We start from the raw sequence: 27,902 nt of genomic DNA on the forward strand, positions 1-27,902 counted from the left end.
TGCGAGTCCAGACAGGTCAAGACGAGTCCAAAGGTTTTAGTAAATATGCATGTGTTTGGGAAGAAGTGAGCATTGGACAGGATAAAGGACACTTGGATTGTGCTGCACTAGTTGTGTGAGAGTCCGTAGTGTTGTTGTGATGTTTTGATATAGTTTCGCCTCCATTTATTCAATTCATCCAGAATTGTTTTCATCTTTTGGATTCTCCGTTCACCATGGAAGCATGAGAGAATAACAATGTTTCCTTCAAGAATTCAAGGTAACATCAGGGTGAGCAAGAACAATCATACCCACTTCATCTGACATTGTTTGAGAATTAACAATGGATCCCCCATCTTTTACAGCTGTGAGACTCGGTTGAAAGCACCAGAAAAGCTTGTGATTGGACCTTGAGTTGAAATGAATTGACACAATTCAGTCACAGTCTCTCTTTATTTACTCACCACTTAGTTTTGAGGCATTTTAGTGTAATTTTCTTGATTTTCAGATACATATAGAGTAGTACATACTGTACTTAAATGTCATCATGGAGCCTTTCGTCAATTAAATTAGTGTGTTAAAGTGCTATCATTGAGCACTGAAGCCAACTATCCACAGTGTGTGTATTTGATATCATAATTATTTTGTCTTGACAGATAAGTGGACCAAGAGGCATCTCTCTGTTCCAGGTAAAGTCTTGTATATGAACAACATCATCCACAGGCACATCCTCTCACAAACAACAGGGCAAACATAAAAAGCTGTCTCACATGTCCAAGAGAAGAGGTGCAAACGAAGCAAAGCACATGAAACAATGACAGAGAGCTGCCATCATGTGTAGACAGAAGGATAAGCATTGTAGAGATGAACAGAAAGATATACAGTGTGTGTATATGACTGACACATGAGTGGACGAGGGGTTGTGGACTGGGACACCAAATACAGAGAAAGAGAAGAGAAAAAAAAATGCTTAAAAAACAAAAAAGACAAAGAGAAAAAAGAAGACAGACACTTTTGGAGACGTAGGTGACCAGCACACCTGGAGAGGTTAAAGGTTATGTCAACACAGACAGGAACCTTGAAAAGTGAAGCAGAAATAACAAATATACTTCACGATCTCACTGTGTTGGCTACGGCTCTCTGTTTGCTTTAGTGGGGGATGCTTCTTGCAAAAAACAATGACATTTTAATTGCAGACGAATGTAATACTCCTACCTACAGTATGTAGAAGCAGCAAAAAAAAATAGCTACAAAACTATGTCTTCATTTTTTGGATGTCTTGGAAAGGGCTTTTTTTAAGTTCTCAAAGATGTTATTGGGAAACTGATGCATCTGTACCTGGTGGTAACCTCTGGGCCTGAAAAATGAAGTCAATGCAGAAGTGCCTTAGACTTCCATTTGTCACTCCTCTTGTTGCAAAAAGAAGTCTGGTTGTATAGAAGTCTATGAGAAAATGACTCTACTTCTCACTTGATTTATTACCACAGTAAACATTGTAAACATGAGTTTATGGCCTCAATCTCTAGTTTCAAGTCTTCTTCAATACAGCATGATGCTCATTTAGTAAATGATGGTCCATTTAGATTCAAACAGACCATAAAGCAGAGTATGCTTTAAGGTGATTACAGACAAAAACCAAGAATTCTATGTACAAAAACCAACATGGCTATGACAAAAACAACATGGCTACAACAAAAACAACATGGCGACAGACAAAAACCAACATGGCTACGGACAAAAACAAACATGGCTACGGACAAAAACCAACATGGCTACGGACAAAAACCAACATGGCTATGACAAAAACAACATGGCTACGACAAAAACAACATGGTGACAGACAAAACCAAACATGGCTACAGACAAAAACAAACATGGCTACAGACAAAAACCAACATGGCGACGGACAAAAACCAACATGGCGACGGACAAAAACAAACATGGCGACGGACAAAAACCAACATGGCGACAGACAAAAACCAACATGGCTACAGACAAAAACCAACATGGCGACAGAGAAAAACCAACATGGCTACGGACAAAAACCAACATGGCAACGGACAAAAACCAACATGGCTACAGACAAAAACCAACATGGCAACGGACAAAAACCAACATGGCTACAGACAAAAACCAATATGGCAACGGACAAAAACCAACATGGCGACAGACAAAAACAAACATGGCGACAGACAAAAACCAACATGGCGACGGACAAAAACAAACATGGCGACGGACAAAAACAAACATGGCGACAGACAAAAACCAACATGGCGACAGACAAAAACCAACATGGCTACGGACAAAAACCAACATGGCGACAGACAAAAACCAACATGGCGACAGAGAAAAACCAACATGGCTACAGACAAAAACCAACATGGCGACAGAAAAAAACCAACATGGCGACAAAAAAACCCAACATGGCGACAGAAAAAAACCAACATGGTGACAGACAAAAACCAACATGGTGACAGACAAAAACCAACATGGTGACAGACAAAAACCAACATGGCTACAGAAAAGAACAATATGTTCGAGAAAAAAAATCTTTTCTCGTTGACAGCAGTAGCATGTCGACTTGTTGGCAGGACCAGCAGATAACCAACAAACAACTCCCAGAATGAAGATACACACTTAATACAACTAATTGCTGAAGCAATGTATTAGTTTCGGTTTTGAATTTTGAATTAATTTCTGCAGCAGATTTTGTCCCTTACTTCCTTTAGTGCCGTTGCTCTTTCGAGGGATTTCTTCATTACAGCAATTAAGATCTCCGTCATCGCACATATGGCAAGTGAGCATTGTATTAAGATAGACTTGAAACTAGAATTACTGCCTTGTGGTTGTATGCCTCCATCAACCAGTCATGTTGTCAAAAATGTCAAAAATGTCATTACTTCATAATGTTATCCTATAAAACATTTCTGTGAAATTGGCATAAGTAGCATATGAATTCTTGAATTCAGTTCATCCTTGAGTCCAAGTGTTTGCGCCAAATTTGAGGAGGCATTTAAAGGCTAAGACGAGGAGTCATATTGACATTTGTGACACTCGGTCAAAATTGGTCAATAATCTTGATTTATGATTCAAAATAGTGTAAAATATATCATTATATTATATATGTAAAACACCTCTAGCAAAACCACATAAAAAATTGGGTAGTAACTGTATTTGGGATGCAGAAGCTTTGACATTGTCTTAAAGGGTAACTGCATCAAAGAGCATTGTGAATGGAAATGCAAACGAACAAGAGAAATTAATTTCCCCTGTGCTTTAAAAATTGCCATTGAGAACCTGATAGTGGTTGAGGCTAATTGACTTGTTTGTTGACAAGGCCTACTTGTAAGAAGACCTGAGGCTTTGCTTTCAGCCCTCTGGCTTTAGTGGCAGCGCATCCAGTCGTCTGGAGGCCGCTTTCGGGGGAAATTTCCTGCCCGTCTTTTCCGACACGGGACGTACAAGGGCGAGCAGTGTTGGCTTCTCTTTGTGGCAAGACTCCACATGTAAACTTCCACCTTCCCCGAAACAAAGAGAAGGAGCCACAGCCAACCTCTCTTTCACAAAACACTGTGAGGTTGGCCAGGTCAAGCAAACTAACATTGTAGCAAAATACATAAATCAGTACCCAGGAGACAAAGACCAGACAGAAGGGGAGATAGAGAGAGCAGGAAATGACAGTGTGACAGCAGAGACCGGACGGGCATCAACAGGTTTGACTTTCACTGCAGTTGAATCCAGCGTTCCTATTAGCAGTCAGGAGGCAGAGCGTCGGTGTAGAAGAGGTGACAAGAAAGGACCTTAACGTTGGAGGCGGCGACCTGAACGGCGGCGGGGGGAGGGGGTCAAGAGGGATCTTACCTCGAACATAAAGGTTAGCAGGAGCAGAGTAGCGAGTCCCGGCGCTGTTGACTGCCACGCACTCGTACTTGCCCTGGTCCGACTCCTCGCTGTTCTCAATCTGAAGCGCTCCTGGGGAGGGAGGGCAGAATGTCAGAGTCCAAGTCGGCACCGCACACGTTCAAACTACCACACACACACAGCGAGAGAAATGATGGTGGTGTAATATGAATCAGATACATACACACACTAGTCCTTAACTGTCCCTATCTTTGACATGTTTTCATTCTGTACCTTTAAGATATCATTCAGCATTTATGTTTCTTCCTGTTATTTATTATCTGGTGGACTAAGCTATATCTTCATGGCAACGACCAAATATTATCAGGTTTGTTCAAGATGATCCAGGACTTCTATCCAACTTGCTCATTGCTCAGCCCAGTTGCCAGCAAAAAATGTTGACATTCTAAGTTTCTGCAAACGATGGACACATTGAAGGAGGACGTTTTTGCATTCAGTCAGAGTGAGTTATGTAGTACAACGAGAGACCGTTATTGATAACGTGGCATGATAACGAGTATAACAAGTGAGAAAGTCAAACAATGGTGGGTGGAACAGGTGGTAGATGGGTCATACAAACACAAGACTTTCACTCAGGAGACCACTGCTCATGGCCTGTGTGAAACCAAAAGTAAACGTTGACTTACTACGTAAGACAGTCAACTAAGGGCAGTTGTTATGTATTTAAGCTAGCTACGTTGTCACGTTACATTGTTAACGTCACAACGTTACATCACTAATTCAACACAAACGTTTTTTTAACCTTAACCAACTCGTATTGTTGCCTAAACCTAACCGAGTGTTAACCACATGACATCGTTATGATATGAAAAGTGTTTTTGGTTCAGAAATGTCGACATTCAGCGTATCACGTGGTTTGTAGAAACTTTCAACGACAACATGTTTTTCAAGGGACTGGGTTGCTACTACTTGCTGTAGTGTCACAATAGTAGTGTGCAGAAGCTTAATTGGTAAAGTCCTACTGTTTCTTGTTCTTGCACTGGGTGGGATGGCCCTTGGTTACTACAATCACAGGCACTGTAGTTTTTTTCCTAAATAGTCAATTGCACACAAAATCTGAATTAATCTACAGCTGTCTCACAGAGCCTCTGGCATGGCTGTAGAATGTTGGGCTTGTTGGACATCTTTTAGCTTTTTTGGATGAAACTTAATATGTGTGAGTCATTTTTTGGCTTCGTGCTGAAAGCCACAGAGCAGGCAGGGAAGGTATTGAGCAACACACTAACTCATTGTTGGTTCGGTGCTTTCATGGAAGTTATTCACATCAAACACCAACATTATCTCTAAATGCATTTTTGGAAATGACTGATCTAAGTGCTCATTGGCTCAGATGTTTCAAATAAACCATTACATTTTCTATACACTGCATGAAACAGTTAGTAGTTGCTCTATGTGATATTGTCATATTACCACCTGATCATAGAAAACAAATTATTTTTAAGCTGGTGGATGATAGAAGCTTTCTCTTCAAAGTCTACATACTGTATAAAGACCTTCCAGTAAAAGGTTTTTGAACACATTGTGGAGCAGACTTTGTCCCAACAGCTCTCAGCAAACTGTCTTAGGATGGTCTGAAAACTTTTTAGGGGTTTTTCCAAAGTGACAAATAGGACATGCAGAGAGAAACATTACAGTTCTGGCACATAAGATGTAATTAAAGTTACTAGAAGGAACCTTTATTTTGTGTTGATTTTGGTGGCCCCTGTGGACAAAAGCGGTAGTGCTTGTATGAGCACCAACACCTTGTTTTGTAAAGATCTGCAGCTGCCGGACTCTCTTTTGAAAACTTTTACTGCGGGTCTTCAGCCTGGTCGCTGACTGGAGGCTTTGCTGGAGTCTGAAGATGGTTCCGGTGAAACTGTTTCGTCTGATGTTCCTGAATGTTGTTAAATAACTATATAGAAATAGCCAATCTTCCCTCTGATGATCTCATTTGCATAAGTCATTTAAAGGCATCAGTATTAAATTGAGACTGTTTCAGTTAAGAGTTCCTTGTAACAACTTTAAAGACACTGTATTGCTTAAATCCAAAAAGAGCAGAGATATGTTAAATGCCCTGATTGGTGGAGGCCTTTAGCAAACCCTCCAATGATCACTGCTCTAAAAGCAATCTTTATGTATGCTAACGATATTGTTAAGAGCTTTCATTTTGGGGGAAATGAAAGATAAAACTTACCTGGCAGCGTGATTTAAATCCATTCATTTCATAACAACTCCATAGCATTTATGCAAACATTTCATAATTAGTTATCAGTAGAGACGTTAGGTTTGAGATAGAGAACATAAATGTGTTCTTAGCGACTATGCAATATTTCATATCGGCAGTGAATGTAACATACATCATGCAGTTTTGCCGTGGACAATAAGAAATGTGAAAAATAAAAAACAGGTTAACAATGTACATATTTCAGAATACAATCCTGAAATGTAACATGGGATGGGTTTGTAACACAATGTTATGAACTACTTTTAAGAAGAATCAGTGGTTGAAGATAATGTGCGTGTGGAAACATCCCTGGTGAGTCTGGTGCAGACAGTGAGCCCAGAGATGGAGGAGGAGCAACCTTCATCTGGGATGCGTGTCCTCAAACTACTCTCTCACACACACACACACACACACACACCCACACCCAGACAGCATGTGGGCAAGCCTTTCTCCTACATATCACAAGACATCCCGTCAGAACGATAACGAAACAGCTCCCATTGAGAGTCAGTCACTGTAGACAAGTGTGAAGTAGTGTATCTCAGCAGAGATATCTTTCTCTAGTTATCTATTCAAACTTTACACTGTGCGATGATTGTTTATCTCATTGCACACTCTTGCGTTTTAGGAGAAAATGCTTCGTTCTCTCCTGAGATTTGCAAAAACAGATGACGTCTGCTCTGACCTCTTGGCGTGAACAAAGTTAACCAGTGCTGCCGGAGAAGGTGTGTGTGACTTCTTGCAGATGAAGGCCTGAACGAAAATGTTAGAAGCTGACAAAACTTCCCCCGGCCGTCAGACGTTGAGCGTGTGTTTCCTCTCTCTGCAGCTGCCGAAGGACGGCGTGCAGACAGGGAGGTCAAACATTTACACCTTGACGACAAGCATTTTGCAGACTACTAAGTCTTTGAGAGTTATCTTACTGGACTCACTTCCATGACCCGGCTCACTGGAATGACCGAGGCCAGTGCCATCTACATTAGCAGCTGAGCATTCATATGTGTTCACATATGGTTTGGTTTAAGGTGCTTTCACACCTAACCTGTTGTGGTGCAGTTCGCCCATTTGGTTCCGTTTGTTAAGGCAGATTGAAAAGCTGTCGATCAATACTCTGCTCCAGACCAAACATTTAAGCTAAGACCACCTGAAGCAGTGGGTCTGGGTCTACTTCAGATCAGACTGTGCAGCAAAATTCTTTGGTTGAAGATGTGATCCCTGAAAACGTACTTTTATCAGATGTAAATCAAGTACTAGGCTGGTATTTAGTCCACCTGCTAATCATGGAAACGTCTCACAAAGTGACTTGTAAGGGCAACCATGGTAACGCGTGTGGGGCTCGTCCCCTGATACATTGAAGTGAAACAGAGTTAAATAGATAATGTATTGTGATTCTGTCTACTTCATGTATTTGAGCAGTTTTCTTCATCAGTCCATTTTGTGTTGAAGGTGCTGGATGAGTGCTGACCAATAAATGTCTTGTATATTTGTATGTCACTGCGAAGATATCACGAACCAGAACTAAAAAGAAACTTAGTTTAATGGCTACATCTGGTGACCCTTCACAGACGGCTGAGAAAAAGGTTTATAATGGTGACGGCAAATAAAGTTATATTTAACAGGGCTTGAATGCTTTCTTTATCGCCTGACGTCCCAAAAGCAATCAAGAAATCAAATTTAAAAGATACCTTATCTGTGGCTGTCGCAGGACTGTAATAAGCCCGTCCAATCATTTCATACGGCCTGAATGAAATGATTGGACGTTGTTCGTTTATTGTGATCATTTCGGGGGAGTGGCTTTGGAGGAAGGCCTGTCAGTTGGCAACTTTCTCGCTAGAGTTAGAGAATTTTGGAGCTTGTGCTGTTAGGTACTTTTTATTGGATCAGAGTGAGCAACACTTTCACACTGCGTTCTCAGCGCCGCATTCACAGTGTGAAGGTGAGCTCTTTCACAGCGTGGGTTTGTGGTGTTGGTAGGCCTGAATGGATACTGAATGTGTATGGTGAGTAGTTTTAGACTCTAATTGATGTGACAAATTCAACCAAAATTCACATTATTCTGGTCCTGGTGAACCTAAGACCACCATGTAGAGGTGAACCCGAGTGGCTAAGATTGACAGACTGAACAAACTGCACCAAACATTTAACAGCAGACGTGAACACAACCAGAATAAGAACCTGTTACGTTTGGCTAGCTAGTTTCTGTTCCCTGGTTTCCTGATGAAATCATTTTCCAACAAGCGACTTTTTGTTCCACTTAATGGTAAATGGTGTTTGTTAGCATAGTGCTAACCCTTTGTTAGCCCACTGCTGCCTGCAAATGAGCAGAGGAACAACCTGTTCTCATTCCCAACTCGTCTAATACCGGTCTGATACTGACGTACCGAGGCACCCTTTAGCATCTTTATGAGACGCACTGGGCTTTAAGAACTCCGATATAAATCCATCCACGTCATTATTTGAAGCTCAAAGCAAATGAAGTAATGTATAACGTCTGCTGAGAGTGGAAGGACGGGTTGAATGGTTGGGTCAAACAAACAGGACTTTGTGTCTCATGTAAAACCAACATTGACTTATTTCCTCACGTGAGTTGTTAGTATTATAATAAGTCTTTAGTCAGTCAAGTTACCGTCAACCACAATCGTAATCTAACTAAACGATTTGGTTGCCCAAACCTAACTTCCTGTTAAGACGGAAGTTTATTTTGAAAAGATGCTACCCATGTAACAAGAGTATATTGACAGTGACACCTTATCCCTGCTACGTCCACAACTGAAGCGAACGGGGTGCCTAGGACATACGTCATAGTTTGAAGCTTAGGAGCACAGACCAAGCGCTGGTTTTTGGCGGGTTGGGAGTGAGAGCGTTCCGGCAGGAACATCGGCTTGTAAGCTTTCGAGGTAAACTATCGTCAGTGGTTTTATTTGAGAACATAATCACTAGCAAGTGAGTACTTGTCTACTGTTTCCATCTCTCCCAAGCCCACACACGCTCCTGAAGAATGTGGTGACGGCAGAAAGAGTGGACGGAGGGCTGGAAATGGGACACACTGAAAGTGACAGGAGGAGGAGGACAAAGGCGATGGAGGGGAGGGGGCAGTGAAGAGGAGGAGGATGAGAAGACTTCTTTTGTACCCAGCATTCTTACCTCTGATTGGTGTACCACCTGGTGAGGTAATTTGAATGCAAATAAGATTAGAGATAACCATTAGCATTAAGAGAAAAAAAAAAGAAGTGAAACAGAGAAAGACAAGAATGGCAGGAGAGCAAAGAGAGGAGGAACAGCCGAGATAAGAGCGACTGCTATTGTCACCATTTCATTAAAACAACGTGTTTCAGTGTTAGCTGAAAGTGAGAAAAACACTTCCTCATCATTATCAATCAAAATCAATTTAATAAATGAGAACTGTGCAAAAGATTTTTTTCTTGGTGAAAACCCTTTTCTCCTGTACAAACGTGTTCTTTTTTTCCCACAAGCACAAAATGGTGTAAATAATATATGCATTCATACCTCAGCTACGTCTGTCATTTGTGCACCTGGTTATTTACTTTCACACGGTGCTTATTTGCTTGATACACCTGGCTTTTTGCTCCACAGAGCTGGCATCCTGTTGTCATCATAAAGCTCCTGATTCCCCACACCTGCTTTTTCTTTTTTTTCTCCTGACAGCACCTGGCTATCAAGCACTTGACCCCTCATTCACCACCAACACTCCTATGTTGGTTCTGTCTCCTGCATCCTGCCGTAACCGGGTAGATAAGAACACTAGCTGCCTGATCTCCTTCTGATGCAATTCAAAGAAACCTGCACTCGTGTCCTGGAATACACTGCAATGTCGCTGCCTTGATGGTGGATAATAATATTAAGCTCCAAAATTAGTGTTCTATTGATGTATTTTTATCACAGTTGTCATATCATTCGGGACATTTAATCTTGTGCCGGCATTTTCCCCCGTGCACCATTTATGGCTGAACGATTCGAGGAGAATATCTAATTGCAACCAATATTCCAATTTTTATGGCTGTTATTTTCTATGAATCAAGCTTACAGCACTTTCAAACAAGTTATGTGTGTACCCAGTGCAATCAGATAAAATAGTGTGGTTGCTTCTGGCTGGGGTCCTCCAGACCAGACATCCAGACAACCAGACATCAAGAGTGATGCTGTGCTTGATTTCCAAATTCTGTAAAAACTGGTCGATTTTTCTATAGACACATTTACCGATCAAGCTGGAAATGAAGCCCTGCTTGACAGTTTAGCGGGAGATTCTGACATTCCCTCCACAGGCTGCTTGCTTATACTTGACAACTACTGTAAACCCAGTCGCAAGCGACAAGCTTGTATAAATGAAAAGTTGGAGGAAGAAGTTAACTACAACTCCCAAGGAGCCAATTTGCAGCTTAAATCAATTGACTTTTGAATTGTGGATCCATGTTGGATAAATTCAGCGAGTAAAGCGCTGTGTTTCATTTGACCCTAACCCTAACTCGTTTCTTCTCCACGGCAATGGCTGTCTGGGTAACATTTCATTTCTAAGAAACAAAGTCAAAATGATCAACACTTCCAGAAACAAGTTGTTGATGCCTAGATCATTTATCGGAAGCAAGCCCCAACACTTTGGTGTTCTTGCACTAAAACAGGTCTGCCGCCCTCCTAGTAGTGCAGACACCTGGCATTCAGAGAGCATATTGCAGACAGCAGCCTAGATCCCTTTCTTTTGCTTTTGTTTGACTATCTCACAGAATTAATTTGAATTAGCTACAGTTCAATACATTTCCTGGCAGCAGTTGTCATTACAGCTGATGGAAAGTCTGGGTCACCAACTAAACCTTGCACCTGCTTCAGCTTATTAGGACACTGTTCACAACAGGTTATATAATTAAAATTGCAGCTTAGGGTTAGGGTTAGCTTATGATTCTCACATCGCAATTTTAAAAATGACTAATCGTTCAGCCCTGTTAGTATTCATTGTGAAAACACAGTAGTAGCATTTCCTCCTATAATCTTGCATATCTCTGGTGTAGGGAATCTTTAGCTATTGTCACCATTTGGGCATATCAGGTCACATGCAGCAAACGGCAGAGGGAGGGCTGGTTACCATGCAGATGCCGGTGATCTGGATGATAAACCAAGCCGCTCTCCAGTGTCAGATAGGTGGTGAGAGATAGCAGAAGGGAGGGGGGGGGGGCCCTGGAAGCTGTGTGGCCCCTGGGGTCTGATGAAGGGGGACATCAGCAGCTTTCAGAGGGCCGGGCTGGGCAAGACTGAGACCTGCCATGACTTCCCTCCATGGCCTTCTCACAGCCGGAAGAATCCCGCGCCTCTACAGCATGAAACCAGGGTGTCATGACAGGTTTGTGGGGTTTCATTGTGAAAAATAATATGACTTTATTATATTTTCACAATGTCTGGATTGGGAGGGTTTTTTGTCCGTTGTAGCGTCCATCCAAAACAAAGTTAGGTACTGAATTGACAGCCCTCATATTTCATTTGAGAACTTAGCAACTTAGATGATGAACTGATGGTGCGTGGTTTCCATCCATATTTTTTTCTGTTTTGCCCTTTCCAAGCAGAACGAATGTAATCGAAACAAAATCCCATCATGTGGATGGTGGAGCTCCTCTTGTCCACATGGCGAAGTGTTCTTGGGGTCAGAAACTGAACCCCAAGCTGCTGCTGATGTTTGGCGAGCACCATGCATGGTAGCCAGTGTGTAGTCCACTTACCATGGAAACGTGATTGGCTGTTAGAGGGGACCTCCATTGAGTTCATACACCACTATCAGTTCTCTTGCCATAGTACTACTGAGCCTCTGAAAACAGTTTGTATTTTGTGGCCCTGGAGGAGCTTTGTCCAATCTGAGAAAATAACCCTGATGACGTCGTAGGGATGTCACTATCTAGGCTTGGGCTTGTAGACTACAACTTGAAAACCGAAAGCCTTTGCTACACACTGGGGGGCATGGAGTTTGAAAGACACGTGCTTTTACCAGGCAGGAAATAACTCTTTGTTTGTCTATTGTTTCCATTGTGTGATCCAGTATTTTTATTGGTGTAGCGGTACAAAATGTACAGTTTGTTACGTGCCATGGTTGGCTACGTCTTCGTCACAGCAGAAGCTAATTGACTATTGGAGTTCAGTTTAGGCTTACAGTTAAAAAGCTGGTGCTGATGCTGAGTTCAAACGCACAAGTTCGAGCGACAAACAGATTTATATGGATAATTCAGCTGGGGCCACCTTTGTCCACACATTGGCCACTGGAGTTTTCTGCTTTAAGTACTGACAAAAAGAAGAAAAATCTTGAAAATAAAGTCTTCGGTAACTGGTGGTGTTGTGGTCAGTGTAAACACACAGGTATTACTGTGTTTGAGAATCAGGAGAAGAGCTTTGTTCTGCTTTCTTTCCCATGGTCCTGGGCTTTCAGATCCCGGGCTGGCAGTCACAGAGCTCGCTGGTCCAGCACCCAGAGTGTCCATCGCTGGTCTGGATCAAATCCCTCTTCAATGCGCAAGCTTTGGGTTCTAATTACTTGCAGACAGTTGAGCTCTGGAGCACCAAAGGAAGCCAGAGGACTTTTTTTTCTTCCTTTTTCCGAAAGAGAGCAAAGGTCTCAAATTGAAAAATGAAGCTATTAGTGTTTCTTAATGGATCAAAGTCATTTAATAGGAATAACTAATTCAGGAGCAAATCCAATCACTCCTCTATATAATGAATTCTATTGAAACAAATACATTGAATAATTGCAAAGTGCTGACTTTGCACACGGCTACATATTTTCCCTTTGCCTTGTGTGGCACAGGATAACTCCGGTTTTTCATTAAAGGAAGTCAGCCATCTGTGCTCGGCTGCTGTGGGACTGCATGTGACGACAGGGCCCTATGAAACAAATTGAAACAAATTGCCGTGCTATTTGGTTAATAATACATGGCGTGTTTGTCCCTACCTAAGGCCCAGACTGCCACATGGGAAAAACTCTTCAGAGTGGACTTCAAAGCCAGTGATATCCTAGAGCCTGTCTGTCAGCGTTGAGACGAGAGGAGGAGGGGGGAAACCTGCTTCTGACTCTCGCTGCGAGAGCTGGCGGGGAAAGTTGATGTTGCGTAGGTGCTTGCAACTTTTTTGGCGAGGAGCGAACGTTTCTATTTCCTCACAGAGAGCGAGAGAAAGGGCAGCTGACAGGGTGTGTGCGTGTTGCTTAGCCAGCAGCCGTCCAGCTCTGCTGCGAGCTGGTTTCTGGCGGAGAAAGATGCCCTCTCTGCTCCCTTGGACCCCGGCCACCTCCTCACAGAGCCCGCTTCACACGGTCAGCCTCGGCGTTAACATTCATCACTGTCTGTGGAGGGTTGAGCACTGTTGGCACGCCGCTGCTCCCGCACAGGTGCTGCTCGGGGCAATCACTGCAATCTAAGTTGGAACCCTTTTATTTCTATCCCGAGCTTATTGTGCGTTTTGCCTTCTGAAAATCAATCAATTAATTTAAGTGTTGTTATTTTTTGACTTATATCTTTTGTGCATCGGTACCCCTCAACCTGTCAATGTCCCATGTGGGCCATGATTTTGTAAACCGAATCCTACCCGGTATAAATGGTCAGGTATCACTCAGCTAATGGCACCGCTTGCCGTACAGAGACTCCCAACATGTCGAGATGAGTGCTTTACCTGAACGCAGCTGTTTTATGCGCCCGTTGCTGCTGCCGATGTCCACGGGCAGGAAGTCTTTGAACCAGTAGATCTCCGGGTCGGGGTTGCCGCTGGCCGCACACAGCATCGTGGCCGTGCGCGTTCTCTCCACGACCTTCAGCTGGGGCCCCATGTCGATGGTGGGGAAGCCGTGGGGGATCTGGTCCTCTGCGACAAAGATGGACACAAACAAGCATGAAATTCAAGCATAGCAAAATCCACCTCCATTGTCAATACCGCTGGGCCACTGCATGACTAATCCTTCTATGGAATTTCTCGTCACGGTTCTGTGTGAACGAGAGCGAGGGCGATGCAATTTCACCCCGAGTGGAACGGGTGCTGGAAGAGGACGGCCCCCCAACCGCGCTCGCATAATCTGAGACACTCAGTGCGGTCAAATGCCAAGTCCTGCCAAAATTATGGATGAAACATAATAAAATCATGGGCCGAAAAACATCCCATTCCACACCTCTGTCCATGCAACAGTCAGAGCCTCACACACCTCTCATCATCATGGCATTCACACTTCCTAAACTAAACAGGGGTTCTCAACCACCACCTTCCCAAATAAAAGAGAGAAAAGATGACGGAACATAAACTGGGCTGTGGCACGCCACTTTCAGCTGTAATGTAAAAATATTCGGCTTCCCCTCAGGCGAACGAGACACAATTCAAGCCTGTGCATTCTTGTCTCCTTATTGTAATTTTAATAATGAATCTGACAGTCTGCGATGACGAGATGTGCTGCAGAACAGCAGGCTGCTGCCAGATGTGACGTAAAGGCGGCTGAGGATAAGGATCTTATGTAGATCATAAGATCACAAAAGACACAAAAGAGATGGACTCACATGTCTGACTCATTAGAAACGATGGTTATGATTACGTGGCTATAAGAGCGTAGTTAGCCTCTGCTACAGCCATGGGGAAGTCTGAGGGAAGTGATATGTTAAAAACTCTCCATACTTTTTATTGACCAGAGACACAAAGGTGAAAACTTTGACTCATGGAGTTGATGGTCTGTCAGGTACTTGTAGATCTTTATATTTACGTTTAAGAGAGACATCAAGGGTGGTGATGGGAACTGATTTTGTCTTTTTTTTTTTTAAATCAACTGTTTTGATTGCATGAAAGAAAGTCAAGTTTTTTTTCCTGAGATTCCTGATTTCATGCTCCGTGACAATAGAGCAAAGCAGGTGACGCATGTAGGATTCTGTCCTCCCAAGACACCTGATATTCACGCATGAGCTCTGTGAACCCAGTAAATGAACAGACTTCACAATAAATGTAGCTGTTCCAAGGCTACACAGCCACGCACCAGAGAGGGGAGAGATTAGCACGCCTCTTAAAGGAGACCCTACAACTTCATCCACTGTGGCCTCACGGTTGTTTCCACTTCATCACTTCCTCATTTTTATCCTCTTAGACATTTGTGTTACATTGTCATAATCGGCATGTGGTTTTGTGAGGTCACAGTCACCTTTTGCCACAAAATTCGAATCAATTAATCCTTAAATCTGAGAGGATGTTTGTGCCATATTTGCAGAACTTCCCTCCAGGTGTTCCTGAGATATTGCATTCACAAGAAGGGACGGACGGATGAAGCAGAAAACATTATGAAAATTGTGAAAAAATGTAAAAAATTAAAATAAAATACGGAGCTGGGGAGGGGGGGTAAGATTCAGAAAAAATGTTTGGGAAAAAAAGTCATGACAGAGAAACTAAATCTGAGTGGAATGAAAATTGAGTGGAGTGCTAAAACCTAGTGATGTTTTTTATTTTAAGGAACCAAATTGCTTTACTTTGCAAGTATGGATGAACCTCATCACACCACAGTTACTGTTAGTGTTAAAATATATCATATGGTAGCGGACTCTCCATCCATCCATCCCCTGATCCGGGCCCAGGTCACAGGGGCAGCAGGGTATTCCAGGCTGACGTACAAGACATCCTCCTTCGTCTAGTCAAAGATAGAAGTTCTTTGTCTCTGCTTTCCTGTAACTTCTACAATAGAAACATTTATTTACTTTCATTATTAAAGAAGATGAAAGAGAACATGTATGTACTTTCCAGGATCTCCTCCTCACTCAGAAGCCATCCATACCATAATAACACTGCTTTAAGAGCAGCGACAGTCAGACGGCTGGCATTACCACGCTTCTAAACTCCCACTATGCTTCCAAGTTGTTTTCTCATAAAGTTCTGACTTTCTTTATTTCTTGTTTGTTTCTTGAACATTTGCTACCAATGACAGGGAATTATCACGTTTTCTTGAACCTACAATGGCCCTAATACGTGGCAGTATCAAACACAAGGTGTTTCATGATGCTGGGTGACTGTTGGTCAAAGAGTGTCATTCTGCTCTGACATCTTTATGGAACTTGCTGAACTACCGGCCTGATATAAAACCTCCTCCCGGTTTGGAACTCTCTCTGAACTCTCAAAGCGTACTGGATTTCTAAAATGAGTCCTTAAGCTCGACGGCTTCACAAACGCAACCTCAGACAACCTCTAATATTCCTTATATCTTATATCTTATATCTTGTCATTGAGCGCTTGAGTAATTCACTTTCACTTCATTGAGTCGAGGAAGAGGACTCTCTTCGCACTCTAAAGGGAAGCGCTTTGCCCTAAAAGGCGTCTCATATCAAATCCAGTTTATTGAGAAAACTGCTCCATTATTAGCTCAAAGGAATTTTCAATTTACACTCTGAATTGAGTCAACTGTGAACTGAATGGATCCAGAGGTTGAGTCTGAGGCACAACAGCTTGAACGTTAGCACTGCCATGAGACTATCATACTGCTGCTGACTCACATGGGGCTAACTCTGATCTCTAACCAGGACACGTCAATAAACAAAACATAGAAACTTCTTTAAAAACCAATTACATTTTTCCTTAACAGAAAAAGGGTCTAGGTCTTAATATTAGCACCCTCCAACCTGCCTGATGGGGTTACAAATGAATTCATGCAATTAACGTTTTCAAGTTGCAGGCCAATTTCTCAGGTGCCGAATCAAATATTGAGGGACCTAAAGTCATTGCCCCTAAAACTAACTTTAAATCATCAATGTGTATGAAAATATCAGTAACTAAAGCAGTGATTTTGTTTGTGGACTTGCTCGGCTCTTGCAAACATGACCAATGACTTTTAACTGATTCCTTGTTGTTTCTTTACTGAAATGATATCTTTGCTTCCTGGTTTTGGTATCAAAACACTTGGCTTTACATGAAACACTGCTCACATCTGGGCAGTGTTCCTGATGTGGACAAAGAGTCCAAGCTTCCTGCAGCGAACGAACAACTGAGAGGAAACAGGAACCATCTCAAACACAGCACACGGTAGCTCCTACATACCAAAGATATGCTATTATGTTAGCTCGAACAGCTACTGTGATTACTTTCATGACAATAGAAACAAGTGTTCTCGGTGAAGTTTTGCGAATGCTGTGGGAGGCTTGCTCTTCTTGCCACGACTGCCTCCTAAATCTGTACAACCAGGCTGGTGATATCATGAATCAATATAATCATGACCGTTTTGACCAGGTTGACAAATTTCTGAACACGTTCTCATCCCAACTCGTCCCATGCTGAGTCTTGGTCAGGACCCTTGTCGTCACTTTTCTGGTGCACTGGGTAGTCCAGCACATCACAATATGGCGCTCAACTGCGGAGCACTGCAAAACCACTTAGGTTTAGGAAAAATATCAAAATATGCAGGTAAACTAAGTAAAATGAAAACAACGTAACATAAGTATGAAAAACATGAAACTAACTCTTTGGGACACGAATACCGGTCTCCTGGGTGAAGGTCCTGTGTTGACCTATTCACCTCACTCCCTGTGTGGCTTTATTGGTCTTTATACTATGTCATCACACTCCTGGAGCCTTTTCTCTGAGTGTCCAATAATGATGAAGATGGATTCACATTGAAGTACCTTGAAAGCCTGGTGCGTCTGGTACAGACACTGAAGGGTTTCTTGTGCGTTGGTGTCAGACGAGGAGGTGCGTGACAAAGCGGCAGCATCAAAGCGTTTTTACCTTAGCTGAAGACCACTGCATGAAACTGCAGTAACGTGAGCCGCAGAGTGCAAAACCAGGGTACAACCAGCCGTTGTCTGACTTCCATTGCTCCTGAAGTTGTGTTATTATGGTATGTATGGCCTGAGCGAGGACAACGGTGTTACCATGGTTTTGCACTCGACGGCTAACGTTACCAGTCTTGGAAAAGGAGGAGTTAGCGCAGGGTTGTTCAGTTGGTGGCAATCTGCAGCCACCGAATCCCTTTTTCTTTTTGATAACAAGCCAAAATAGCTTTTGGAATTTTAAATTTCAAAGTAACCAGACACTTTCTTTTACCTTTCCACTTGTCAACGGGGTTTTCTTCAAATAAACCAGATTGTGAGACAATGCATTTATTCTACATTAGAAACTAGAAGGTGTTTTGTTATTGCTGCCATGCAAACGTCAGAGGTAACTGCATAGATGATAAACTAAAGTGAGGAAACAGTGAGGGAGAGAGGCTAAGAGAGAGAAGTGTGAACTAAAGGTGAGCCTGAATCCTCGACTATTGAACGGTTGGATCTAGAGCCGGATTTGACTATGGTAGAAAAATGTGTTTAAAAAACAAAGGATAATTCCATTCTGTCTGTCTGTCTCTCTCCGTCTGTCTGTCTGTCTGTGTCTCTCTCTGTCTGTCTGTCTGTGTCTCTCTCTGTCTGTGTCTCTCTCTGTCTGTCTGTCTGTGTGTGTGTGTCTCTCTCTGTCTGTCTGTCTGTCTGTCTGTCTGTGTCTCCTCTGCTCAGTTTCAGTACTAGCGCCACACCAACACACAACAAACATTGCAGCAAACATATTGCTGCTTATGATATTTTTTGAGAGATGAATTAAACTCAAACAGAGGTGGATCAGTGAACAAAAAAAACATAATTCAACGATAGTCAAATATGATTGGTTAAGTCAGGGGTCGGCAACCTGCGGCTCTTCAACCTCTCTGTTGCGGCTCCCTGAGTCTACATCAGGGGTCCCCAACTGGCGGACCGGATCCGGACCCAGGACCTAAATCCGATAGATAATTCGGAATTATACATATTGGGCACCGAGTTTAAACTTTAACCGGTGCTTCTTATTCAGCGGTGCAGGAAACACACCGACCAATGCATTGGAAATCACATCACGTGATGCAGCTCAGCCAATCAAATATGGGTATTCTGACATGTTTCCTGACTCGAGCGAGGTTTACACACACCGTGACACACGGTGGAGAGACGAGGAAACAGAAAGAAGAGCAGTGAAATTGCACTGATCAGAGAAGATATCTCGCATGACTTTCTCCAAAAAGAGAAATGTGTTCAGAGAGAATATAATTTATAAGCAAGAATGAACAGAATCTTATATGTTAATTATTCCCACAGGCAGTCAAATCCTCTACCGCTGTCAAGCACTTTTCCCAGCGAACGCTAACGGCTGATCATGATTTTCAGACCCCCGCCCTCTGTAAACTATCAATGGATAAATCCAAATAAAGAAAAGTCACGGAGGAAAATAGAGAGTTTGACTCTGCATGGACGTCTTCATTTGCTTTCACTGCCAACGATGCTGGCTTACCTGTATGCTTACAGAACAAGCACACAGCATGTGCTGAAAAGTGTCACGCTGGAGATGAGCGACAAAGAGCGAATTCTCAGCTGCTGCAGCAAACTCTCCTCTTCATAAGAGTTTGATATTGTTATAACAGGTAAAATTGCAGTAAAATGTGAAGAATCGTTCTATATTTTCATAAATACAAGAAACTATAGTTTTTGTATATATAATATAAGTATATACAACACTTTATAAGCTGTGATATCGAATACATAATTTTGCGGCTCCAGACAAATTTTATTTGGTGGAAAATAGGGCAAAATGGCTATTTGGATAGTAAAGGTTGCCGACCCCTGTGTTAAGTCTCTGTAAATTCTTACACTGAACTACAGAAAACAAATGATGAAATGGTGGAGATGTTCCATGTATGTAGCTAGCTATGTAGGAAGATGACATCCAGGGTCTTTGTGTCACTTGTAAATCTCTTCAACCAGGAGACCAGAGCAGAGGAATAACTGAGAAAAATATAAATCTGTTTGATAAAATAACTTTAGGTGAATCCATGCATGTCTAATACAACAGTAAGAATAAGAACAGTTCACAGATTACTGCTTTACATTATTATACAGCTATTTAGGGCTGCCCGCTCTTAGCCAACTAGTTGAGTGTTAATTGTACTTTTTTTGCGTCTGATTGCAATAATCCAAAGTATCAGAATCAGAATCAGCTTTATTGGCCATGTGTGTGTACGCATACATGGAATTTGACTCCGGTTTCCACTTCGCTCTCGATGTATATATACAAATTTACAATAAACAAGAAACATATATATATATAAAAAATATAAAAGGGCAGCAAAAGAAAAACAGATGTAGGTATAAACATTTAACAATATGTACAATATAAGTATAAACATTTATCCAAAAAGTATATATATATGTATATATGAACATAAACCTATAAACAACAATTGCAATGGATTTGAGGTGATAGTGCAAGTGGTGGTAATAGTGCAGCAGAGGTAGTAGTGCAGTATGACTGATTCATTGATCATCAAAGTGACGGCAGAGAGAAGCTGTTCCTGTGTCTGGTGGTTTTGGCGTACAGAGCTCTGTAGCTCCTACCAGAGGGGAGGAGGTGAACAGGGTGTGATGGTCTGCAGTGATCTTTCAGACCATTTCCTGACTCTGGAGGTGAACAAGTCCAGGATGGAGGGCAGGCTGGAACCAATGATCCTCTCTGCAGACCTGACAATCCGTTGCAGTCTGTTTCTGTCCTGTTTGGTGGGCGATCCAAACCACACAGTGATGGAGGAACAGAGAACAGACTGCATGATGGTGGAGTAGAACAGAATCAGCAGCTTCTGAGGCAGGTTGTACTTCCTGAGCTGGAGCAGGAAGTACAACCTCTGCTGGGCCTTTTTCGAGATGGTGTCGATGTTGGGGGCCCACTTCAGGTCCTCGGAGATTGTGGATTCCAGAAACCTGAAGGTCTCCACAGCGGACACGGTGTTGTTGAGTATGGTGAGGGGGGGCAGTGTTGGGGGGGCTCCGATTGAAGTCCACTGTCATCTCCACAGTTTTGAGCCTGTTTAGCTCCAGGTTGTTCTGACCACACCAGAGGACCAGCTGTTCAACCTCCCGTCTGTACGCAGACTCGTCACCGTCCCTGATGAGGCCGATGACTGTGTCGTGATGTTTCCCAGCCTCACCTGCTGCGTCCTGTCAGTCAGGAGGTTAGTGATCCACTGACAGGTGGAGGCTGGCACAGTGAGCTGGGAGAGTTTGGGTTGAGTATCTCCAGGATGATGGTGTTGAACGCTGAGCTGAAGTCCACAAACAGAACCCTTGCATATGTCCCTGGGGAGTCGAGGTGTTGCAGCATTTAGTGCAGTCCCATACTGACTGCATCATCCACCGACCTGTTTGCATGGTAGGCAAACTGCAGGGGGTCCAGCAGGGGCCCTGTGATGTCCTTCAGATGGGTCAACACCAGTCTCTCAAAGGATTTCATGACCACAGACATCAGGCCTGTATTCATTTAATCCTGTGATGGAGGATTTCTTGGGGACCATGATCGTGGAGCGTTTGAAGCATGAGGGGACTTCACACCGCTCCAGATCGGGCCAGCTGGTCAGCACAGACTTTCAGGCAGGAGGGGGACACACCATCTGGGCCTGGTGCCTTCCTGATCTTCTGTCTGTGAAAGAGCCGACCCACATCCTCTCCGCAGATCCTCAGTGCCGGTGGGGGGTAGTTTGGGAGGGGTGAGGAGGAGGCAGGGATATAAATGAAGAGTGGCAAAGAATAAATGTTGCCTTTGCGCCAAGAGCACAGTCAGCAGAACAATGAGGAGTGAAAAAGAAATGTTCAGACGGCGAGCTAGAGTTCCTGAGTTTGGGGTTCACCTTCACAGGAGGAGCGTATGATTTGAAGCAGAGGAAAAAAGAAAAAATATCATTCAGTGCTGCCATGATCACTGGAAAGTCTGGCCGTGACCCCCTTTATAAACTTAGCACCCACCAACTCTCTGAAGATGCTAATAATTTCACTCTAACTGTGTGTGGCTATTAGTGCTGATCTTTGTGAGTCGGACCGTTTATACAATGAGGCTAATTTGCATGAAAAACTGCAGATTCCGCTCCAAAAGTCGGCATATTACCTGATTTAAAAAATGTGGCAAAAGCAAAGGAGCGCCGAGACGCTATTTGCTTGGCAGCGCAGTTAGGAGTGCATGTCACGTATGGTGGGTGACATTTTGAGGATGAGGCCTTGGTTATTCGCCCAAACATGTACGTAGTTAGTTTTATACTCCGGTTTGTAGACGCGTTCCCCACATGCGCAGTAGATTGCTATGGCTGTGTTGACATGTCTAGACATCCACTACCCTACCGCAGCATGTGTGGAAAGCGGCAACCTTCATTTCTGCCGAGTGAAGCCGATGCGAAAGTGTCTTCAAACTTGCATTCTCTCTAATGTCCACCAGGGGGCGACTCCTCTGGTTGTATAGAAGTCTATGAGAGAATGACTCTACTTCTCTCTTGATTTATTACCTCAGTAAACATTGTAAACATGAGTTTATGGTCTCAATCTCTAGTTTCAAGTCTTCTTCAATACAGCATGATGCTCATTTAGTACATTATGGTCCATTTAGAGTCACACAGACCATAAAGCAGGGGATGCTTTAGGGCGGGGCTTACTGTGATTGACAGGTCGCTGCCGCTACCTGAGTCACTCCTCCGCATTCCAAATATGGTAACTTCTGTTCATTGGTGGCAAAAAAGCCAAGATGGTGACGGCAAGCTTGAGGCTTCCCATTACCAATGGGTGACGTCACGATGACTTCGTACACTTCTTATATACTGTCTATGAGTTTAACCTAGGATTATTCGCATCGCTTGTACTTGGACATATGAACAGAAACTAGACATACTGTTTCTTCTTCTCTTGTTTGTGCAGGTTTAACAGCCGCAGAAGCCACACGATGCTTTTGTGAAGTGGCCCCTGAGTGCATGGCTGCAGGCATTTTCTGGGAGAGCAGATCTGATTTAAGTCTTTTTTTTTGTGAGTCTGAGAGCAGTCAGATGGAACATCACTTGGAATGAATCATTTATTTAAAATGATGTGTTTGAGTAGTTCACTATCAGAACTACTCTGTTTCCCGCTGTCGCATTGAGAGAGTGTATTTCAGCGGTGCGATCACTCCTCTTGTTATTTACCACAGCTCTGCTGTCTTGACCCCAAAAGCTGCTTGAAAACAATTATCAGCTCTGGGAGCAGTTAATCCATGTCAGCCTTGACAGCCATTAGAGTCCAACCAACCACTGAGCAGACTTTTGGCATTCAAGCAGTGCCACATTAACCTCGGGTCATTGGCGCTTTAATGGCAAATGCCAACGTTTCACTAGTGTGGTGTGAACAAACGGGGCGATTTAAAACACTTGGGACAAAAGACAACACGTCTCTCATTGTTTCTTCCCCATCTCCATCCATCACTTTAATCAAGCAGATGCCAGAGTGCCTCTCCGGAGGATCTTTATGCTCTTAATAAGATCTACCTGGCAAATGTTAAGAGCAAAGGAGCATCTCCGTGTGAGCAGGGAGGAGGGCGGACCAGAACTTGGCAGGGCAGTTAGAATATTTGGCCAGTGCAGCACCAATTAAAAGCAACAAGCCACTCCCACACACTCTCTGTACCTTTCTAACAAATTTAGTTTAGGAGTAGGAAAAAACAACAAGTGGTGCTTTGGAAATGTACACTTATTCTGCTGCTGCAGTAACATGCTTGATTTTTTAATCAGAGATCCATCCATGCATCTATTCGTTATCTATTCTACATCCGCTTGCCCATGGCAAGGTTGCGGAGGACAAGACCCTGGTCTTCATGGTCTTTTATGTAGAATACTAAAAGACAAAGTGTTGCTCAGCACATTTAAAGGTCATCCGTCAATAAGTTTCTTGTAAACAGGTTGAGATTTTGGCCTGTTGATGGCACTAGAGGGCCGGCATAGATTCTAAAAGTGACTTTTTTGGAGTGATGAACAGTGTTCTCCTAAAAGATCACTGTTTGGATGATGGTGGTGGGGAGTACTATAGATACCCTGTGTGATTTTGGACTGACCCCAGGCAGAATTAGAAAATCATGAGAGAAATGTGGTGAAATCTTTGGTCATTAATGCAAAAAGGTGGTCCTATGTCTTACTGTGAGACACGTCCTCTGAGTCTAGGCAGCCACATACCACCTATTATATAAAAAAGTTATGGAAGACCATGAGCAACGCTGATTTTTACTGCACTTTTAACAACCTCTGAACCCCCAAACCCGCCAGCGGGATTGAAAAGCATGTTTTCTTTAAAAAATCGCCAAAACGACACCGTTTATCACAGCCAGAAGCAAAGAAACTGTCATTATCGGCACATTTTCATCTTTCCGAGGGTTCTTGAACACATCATGTGTGACGAACACTTCCGTCAGAAAAAGCAGCCAAAAACATCATTTAAAATCTCGACCCATATAAACCATTTACTCGAACCAGATACTGTAAACTATATTAAATTGTGAGCTCCCCGGCACAACTAGGATTCGTTACTTTCGAAACTTTGACTGAACTCTAGGTTGCTGAACACAGAGCAGTGAGAAGATACAGGAGAGGTAATAAGTAGAGGTTGTAAATGCAAATAGTTCAATGAATATAACACGTAGAGTCTCCACCCCCACACTTGGAATCAGGTGACTTTGAGGGCCATGCATAGGATTCAGATCATTTTCACACATCTTGTGCCCTGTTTTCATATATACGTACATACTCGTGTAGTCCCCCCCCCCCCACACACACACACTGCATGACCGGTCTCCCCTTGTATCAGCACTCAGCCCTGCCAGGTGACAGACCTTTCACATTGTCATCAAGAGTGAGAATCTGTTTTCCATATCTCATTTATCTCGGCTGGTCTCTGCTGTGTATGCGCACACACAGGCATGTATAAATACTAATGACTGAACACACAGTAACCCTTCCACACACACACAATTACTAATACGCTGTTAATGGGACCTTTTTTGAAGCCAAGCCTTTGAAGACACATCCTCTCGGCATCTCGTGGGCGCGTGGAGTTTACTCAAGGCCACAGCGTTACGCCCAACAGCTTCCTATTGCCCATCAAATGTTTGCGTTTCTAATTGTGTGGAATGCACACGTTTTGCACTTCTTGGATGGTCACGTGAAAAATGGCTGTAATAGTTCTGTAATGAAAAAGTTCCAACCCTGGCTCCTTTCTCACACAGCTGACAAATCACGGTGCGATTGTAGCAACTATGGTTGAAAGAAAGTAGTTCCTGCATGAAACGGCTCAGAACCAGGTCGGTGGATTATCTTGTGTAACCGGGTCATGATTTCTGGAAAGAGAGAATACTGTGGAGTTTTTTCGAATGTATTTTTGAAGGCACCACAGGCAGAGCATCATATCGTTTCATTATATCGCTTAGGAAGACAGATTAGACAAAATTAGGCAAGTCAAACCAAAACTATCTAGATTGAATAATAGCACTACGGGTAAGAGGACAAATATGATTTTTGAATTAAAGACGATCTGTCTCTTTAACATCCAAATAAAGATCTGAGTTACTGAAGAAAAAAAAACTATATTCAGACGCTATTTTGTGTTTTAATATTTGACCTTAATCTTCAGTATAACTGCACAAATAATCCAGGCAACTCAACATAATTAGACCACAATGACCAACAGAGTCACAATAAATGTCCATTCAATATTTAATTCAATTCATTTTGGAAGACCTACATTGGCCACAGCTACTGTGTTTTACGATGAAGACATTTTTCTATATCAAAACAATGAGGTGTTTGTAAATATTTATCTATTTATCTATGAATCACTTGAAGCACATACAGATTCGGGGAAACTAAAGGATCATATTTTCAGCATTAATGGCATTTATGACTATCTCAGCATTATAGAGGCAGATTATTTACCTGCAATGGTTTGACACAATATAATCAAAACATCTTGGACCCGGACCATGCTGCCAGCCATCACTGGTGACCAGAAAAGAAAAATAAAGTTATTACATAACACTATTTTCACCATGGTCCTAAGATGTTAAATGAATACACATGGCAGCTTCATTAGTTGCCCAGATACTGTAACCATACAGTATCCTCCTATCCTGTAATGACCTGGACCCAGGGAACAGGATCTGGGTCTGTCTGCAGGGCCGAGTCTGAGCTGAAAAATTCCATTAATTGTTTCATCTGATTTCATGGGGAGTCTGACCCGATGACGAGCATCAAGAATAAGTATATAGAAATAGCTAATCTTCTCACTGATGGAGGTCATATAGAAGCATCATATTAAACTGAGACTGATTCAGAACCAGTTACAAGTTCCTCACAAAGGAGATTCTGACAGACTGTCCCTCTATAAGACAGGGCCGGCAGGACCCACCTTAGATGACTGGTGTAGTTTAGTGGGAAAAATGTACTCACAAACTTGCTATTACACACATTAAGAAAAACTATAGACGGCAAACCCGGGGCCCCGTTTTACACAGTGTGTCGTCCAGCCTTGGCTTTTGATGGTCCCACCACAACTGACAAGTACATCAAAAAATGTAGCTTCACCTCAAGGCTAGACGGGCAATGGAGAGACAGGGAGAGCTGATTTAGCCATCAGCGACGACATCGTGAAGCGGGTTGGTGTGAGGGAAGCAACGGAAATTTGTATTTTGTGACTCAAAGCTATTTACAGGACGCAGCTTCTCCTCAGTGTCAATCTCAATAAGAAAACAAATAAGAGAATATAATGCACGATACATGAGTGCTACAAATATCAACGGGTTAAATCCTCCACTGAGCTATGATATCTAGACTGTAGACATTTACTGTAACCACCAGAGGTATGATTCAGCCTTCACTTTGTCTGCTGGATGTGGCTCTGTGTCCCATGGAGATAATTGGAGTGCCACTCAGTCTTGATGCCACTGCAGGTAACTTCCTGACAGATGGCCTTCACAGCGTGACAACAAAGTTAAAGAAAGTCCCCGCGAGTTAGAGACGACATTACCGAACATGGACAAGAGCGAGCATGGAGCTCCAACTGAGAACTCCAAGTGGATAAATAAGTAACTGTCAATGTCACCAGTGAGTACAGCAGAGATCTAGGCAGACGGGACTGAAATCTGATGGCTTTAATTGCTTCTTTCTCAGTCTGCAACACCCATGCGTTGCATGTCTTGCGTGGGCGTGCATGTGTGTGTGTCATTGTAACCCCCCCACACCGTCCTCCTGTGTACTGTAGGCTATTTTTGCTATGTGAGCTCGTGAGCCTGGAAGCCGAGTGCTGGGCCTGTTGTGGGGAGATAAACGGCAGAGGAAGATGGCAGATAGTTGAGTCGGAAATCTCTTTGCTGCAGAAGCCACTCCAGCAGCACTGAACCTATACTAAATATGCCCTTTTTACAAGAACATACGGGGGATTGGGGAAGGACGAGCAAATCCCTACAACACTTACATGGACTGAAAGAAGCATGCGTTATGCACCGGTCTAAAAGTAAGATTCAGCTGGTGAAATGAATGCATGCTTTGGAGTTTACTGTCACTCTCCTCTGCAGACCGCTGCTCACTCACAGGTTGCAAAGTTTCCCTTGGGAACTACCTGTGTGAACGCACGAGTGTGTGAGCGTCGTGTGCGAGATTGGGTTTGCTGAAGGCATGGATATGCGAGTCAAAGCTCCAATCGGAATGTGTTCAGTTGGGGGGTTTTCGGTGCTCAGTGGTCCGGAACCGCGGCTGCGTGCAGAGGAGCTGGCGGACCTGAGCTGTAGCTGTAATTGGCATTGTTGCTTTAGATTGAAGGAAGTTTTTTTTCCTCTTTACAAAGCATTATGCACCCGGCGGAGCTGCTATCCATCATTCTGAGCAAGGTGCTTTTGACAGATATAAGGGATATCTTCTTTTATTCAACCCCGGCGAGGGCTCGGCGCTGCAGGCCTGTGCATGCGGCCCCGCCAGCCTGCTGCACGA

General features: G+C 43.2%; 1 protein-coding gene across 14 annotated transcripts in view; it reads right to left on the reverse strand.

Moving 5' to 3' along the window:
- ptprfa (protein tyrosine phosphatase receptor type Fa) overlaps window positions 1–27,902 on the reverse strand; it is a 319,373-nt gene that overhangs the window by 160,314 nt on the left and 131,157 nt on the right. For 7 of the 14 annotated variants that reach the window (XM_031877817.1, XM_031877809.1, XM_031877816.1 and 4 more), the window contains exons 5-7: window positions 13,763–13,951; window positions 9,251–9,268; window positions 3,841–3,951 (exon numbers count right to left, since the gene is read on the reverse strand). In XM_031877817.1, coding sequence (XP_031733677.1) covers window positions 3,841–3,951; window positions 9,251–9,268; window positions 13,763–13,951 — 318 coding nt within the window. The remainder of the gene's footprint in view (window positions 1–3,840; window positions 3,952–9,250; window positions 9,269–13,762; window positions 13,952–27,902) is intronic. The other 7 variants (XM_031877821.1, XM_031877819.1, XM_031877818.1 and 4 more) reach the window with 1 other exon arrangement.

Source organism: Anarrhichthys ocellatus, unplaced genomic scaffold, assembly GCF_004355925.1.
Source record: "Anarrhichthys ocellatus isolate YVR2014 unplaced genomic scaffold, GSC_Weel_1.0 scaffold150, whole genome shotgun sequence".
NCBI classification, from domain to species: Eukaryota; Metazoa; Chordata; class Actinopteri; order Perciformes; family Anarhichadidae; genus Anarrhichthys; species Anarrhichthys ocellatus.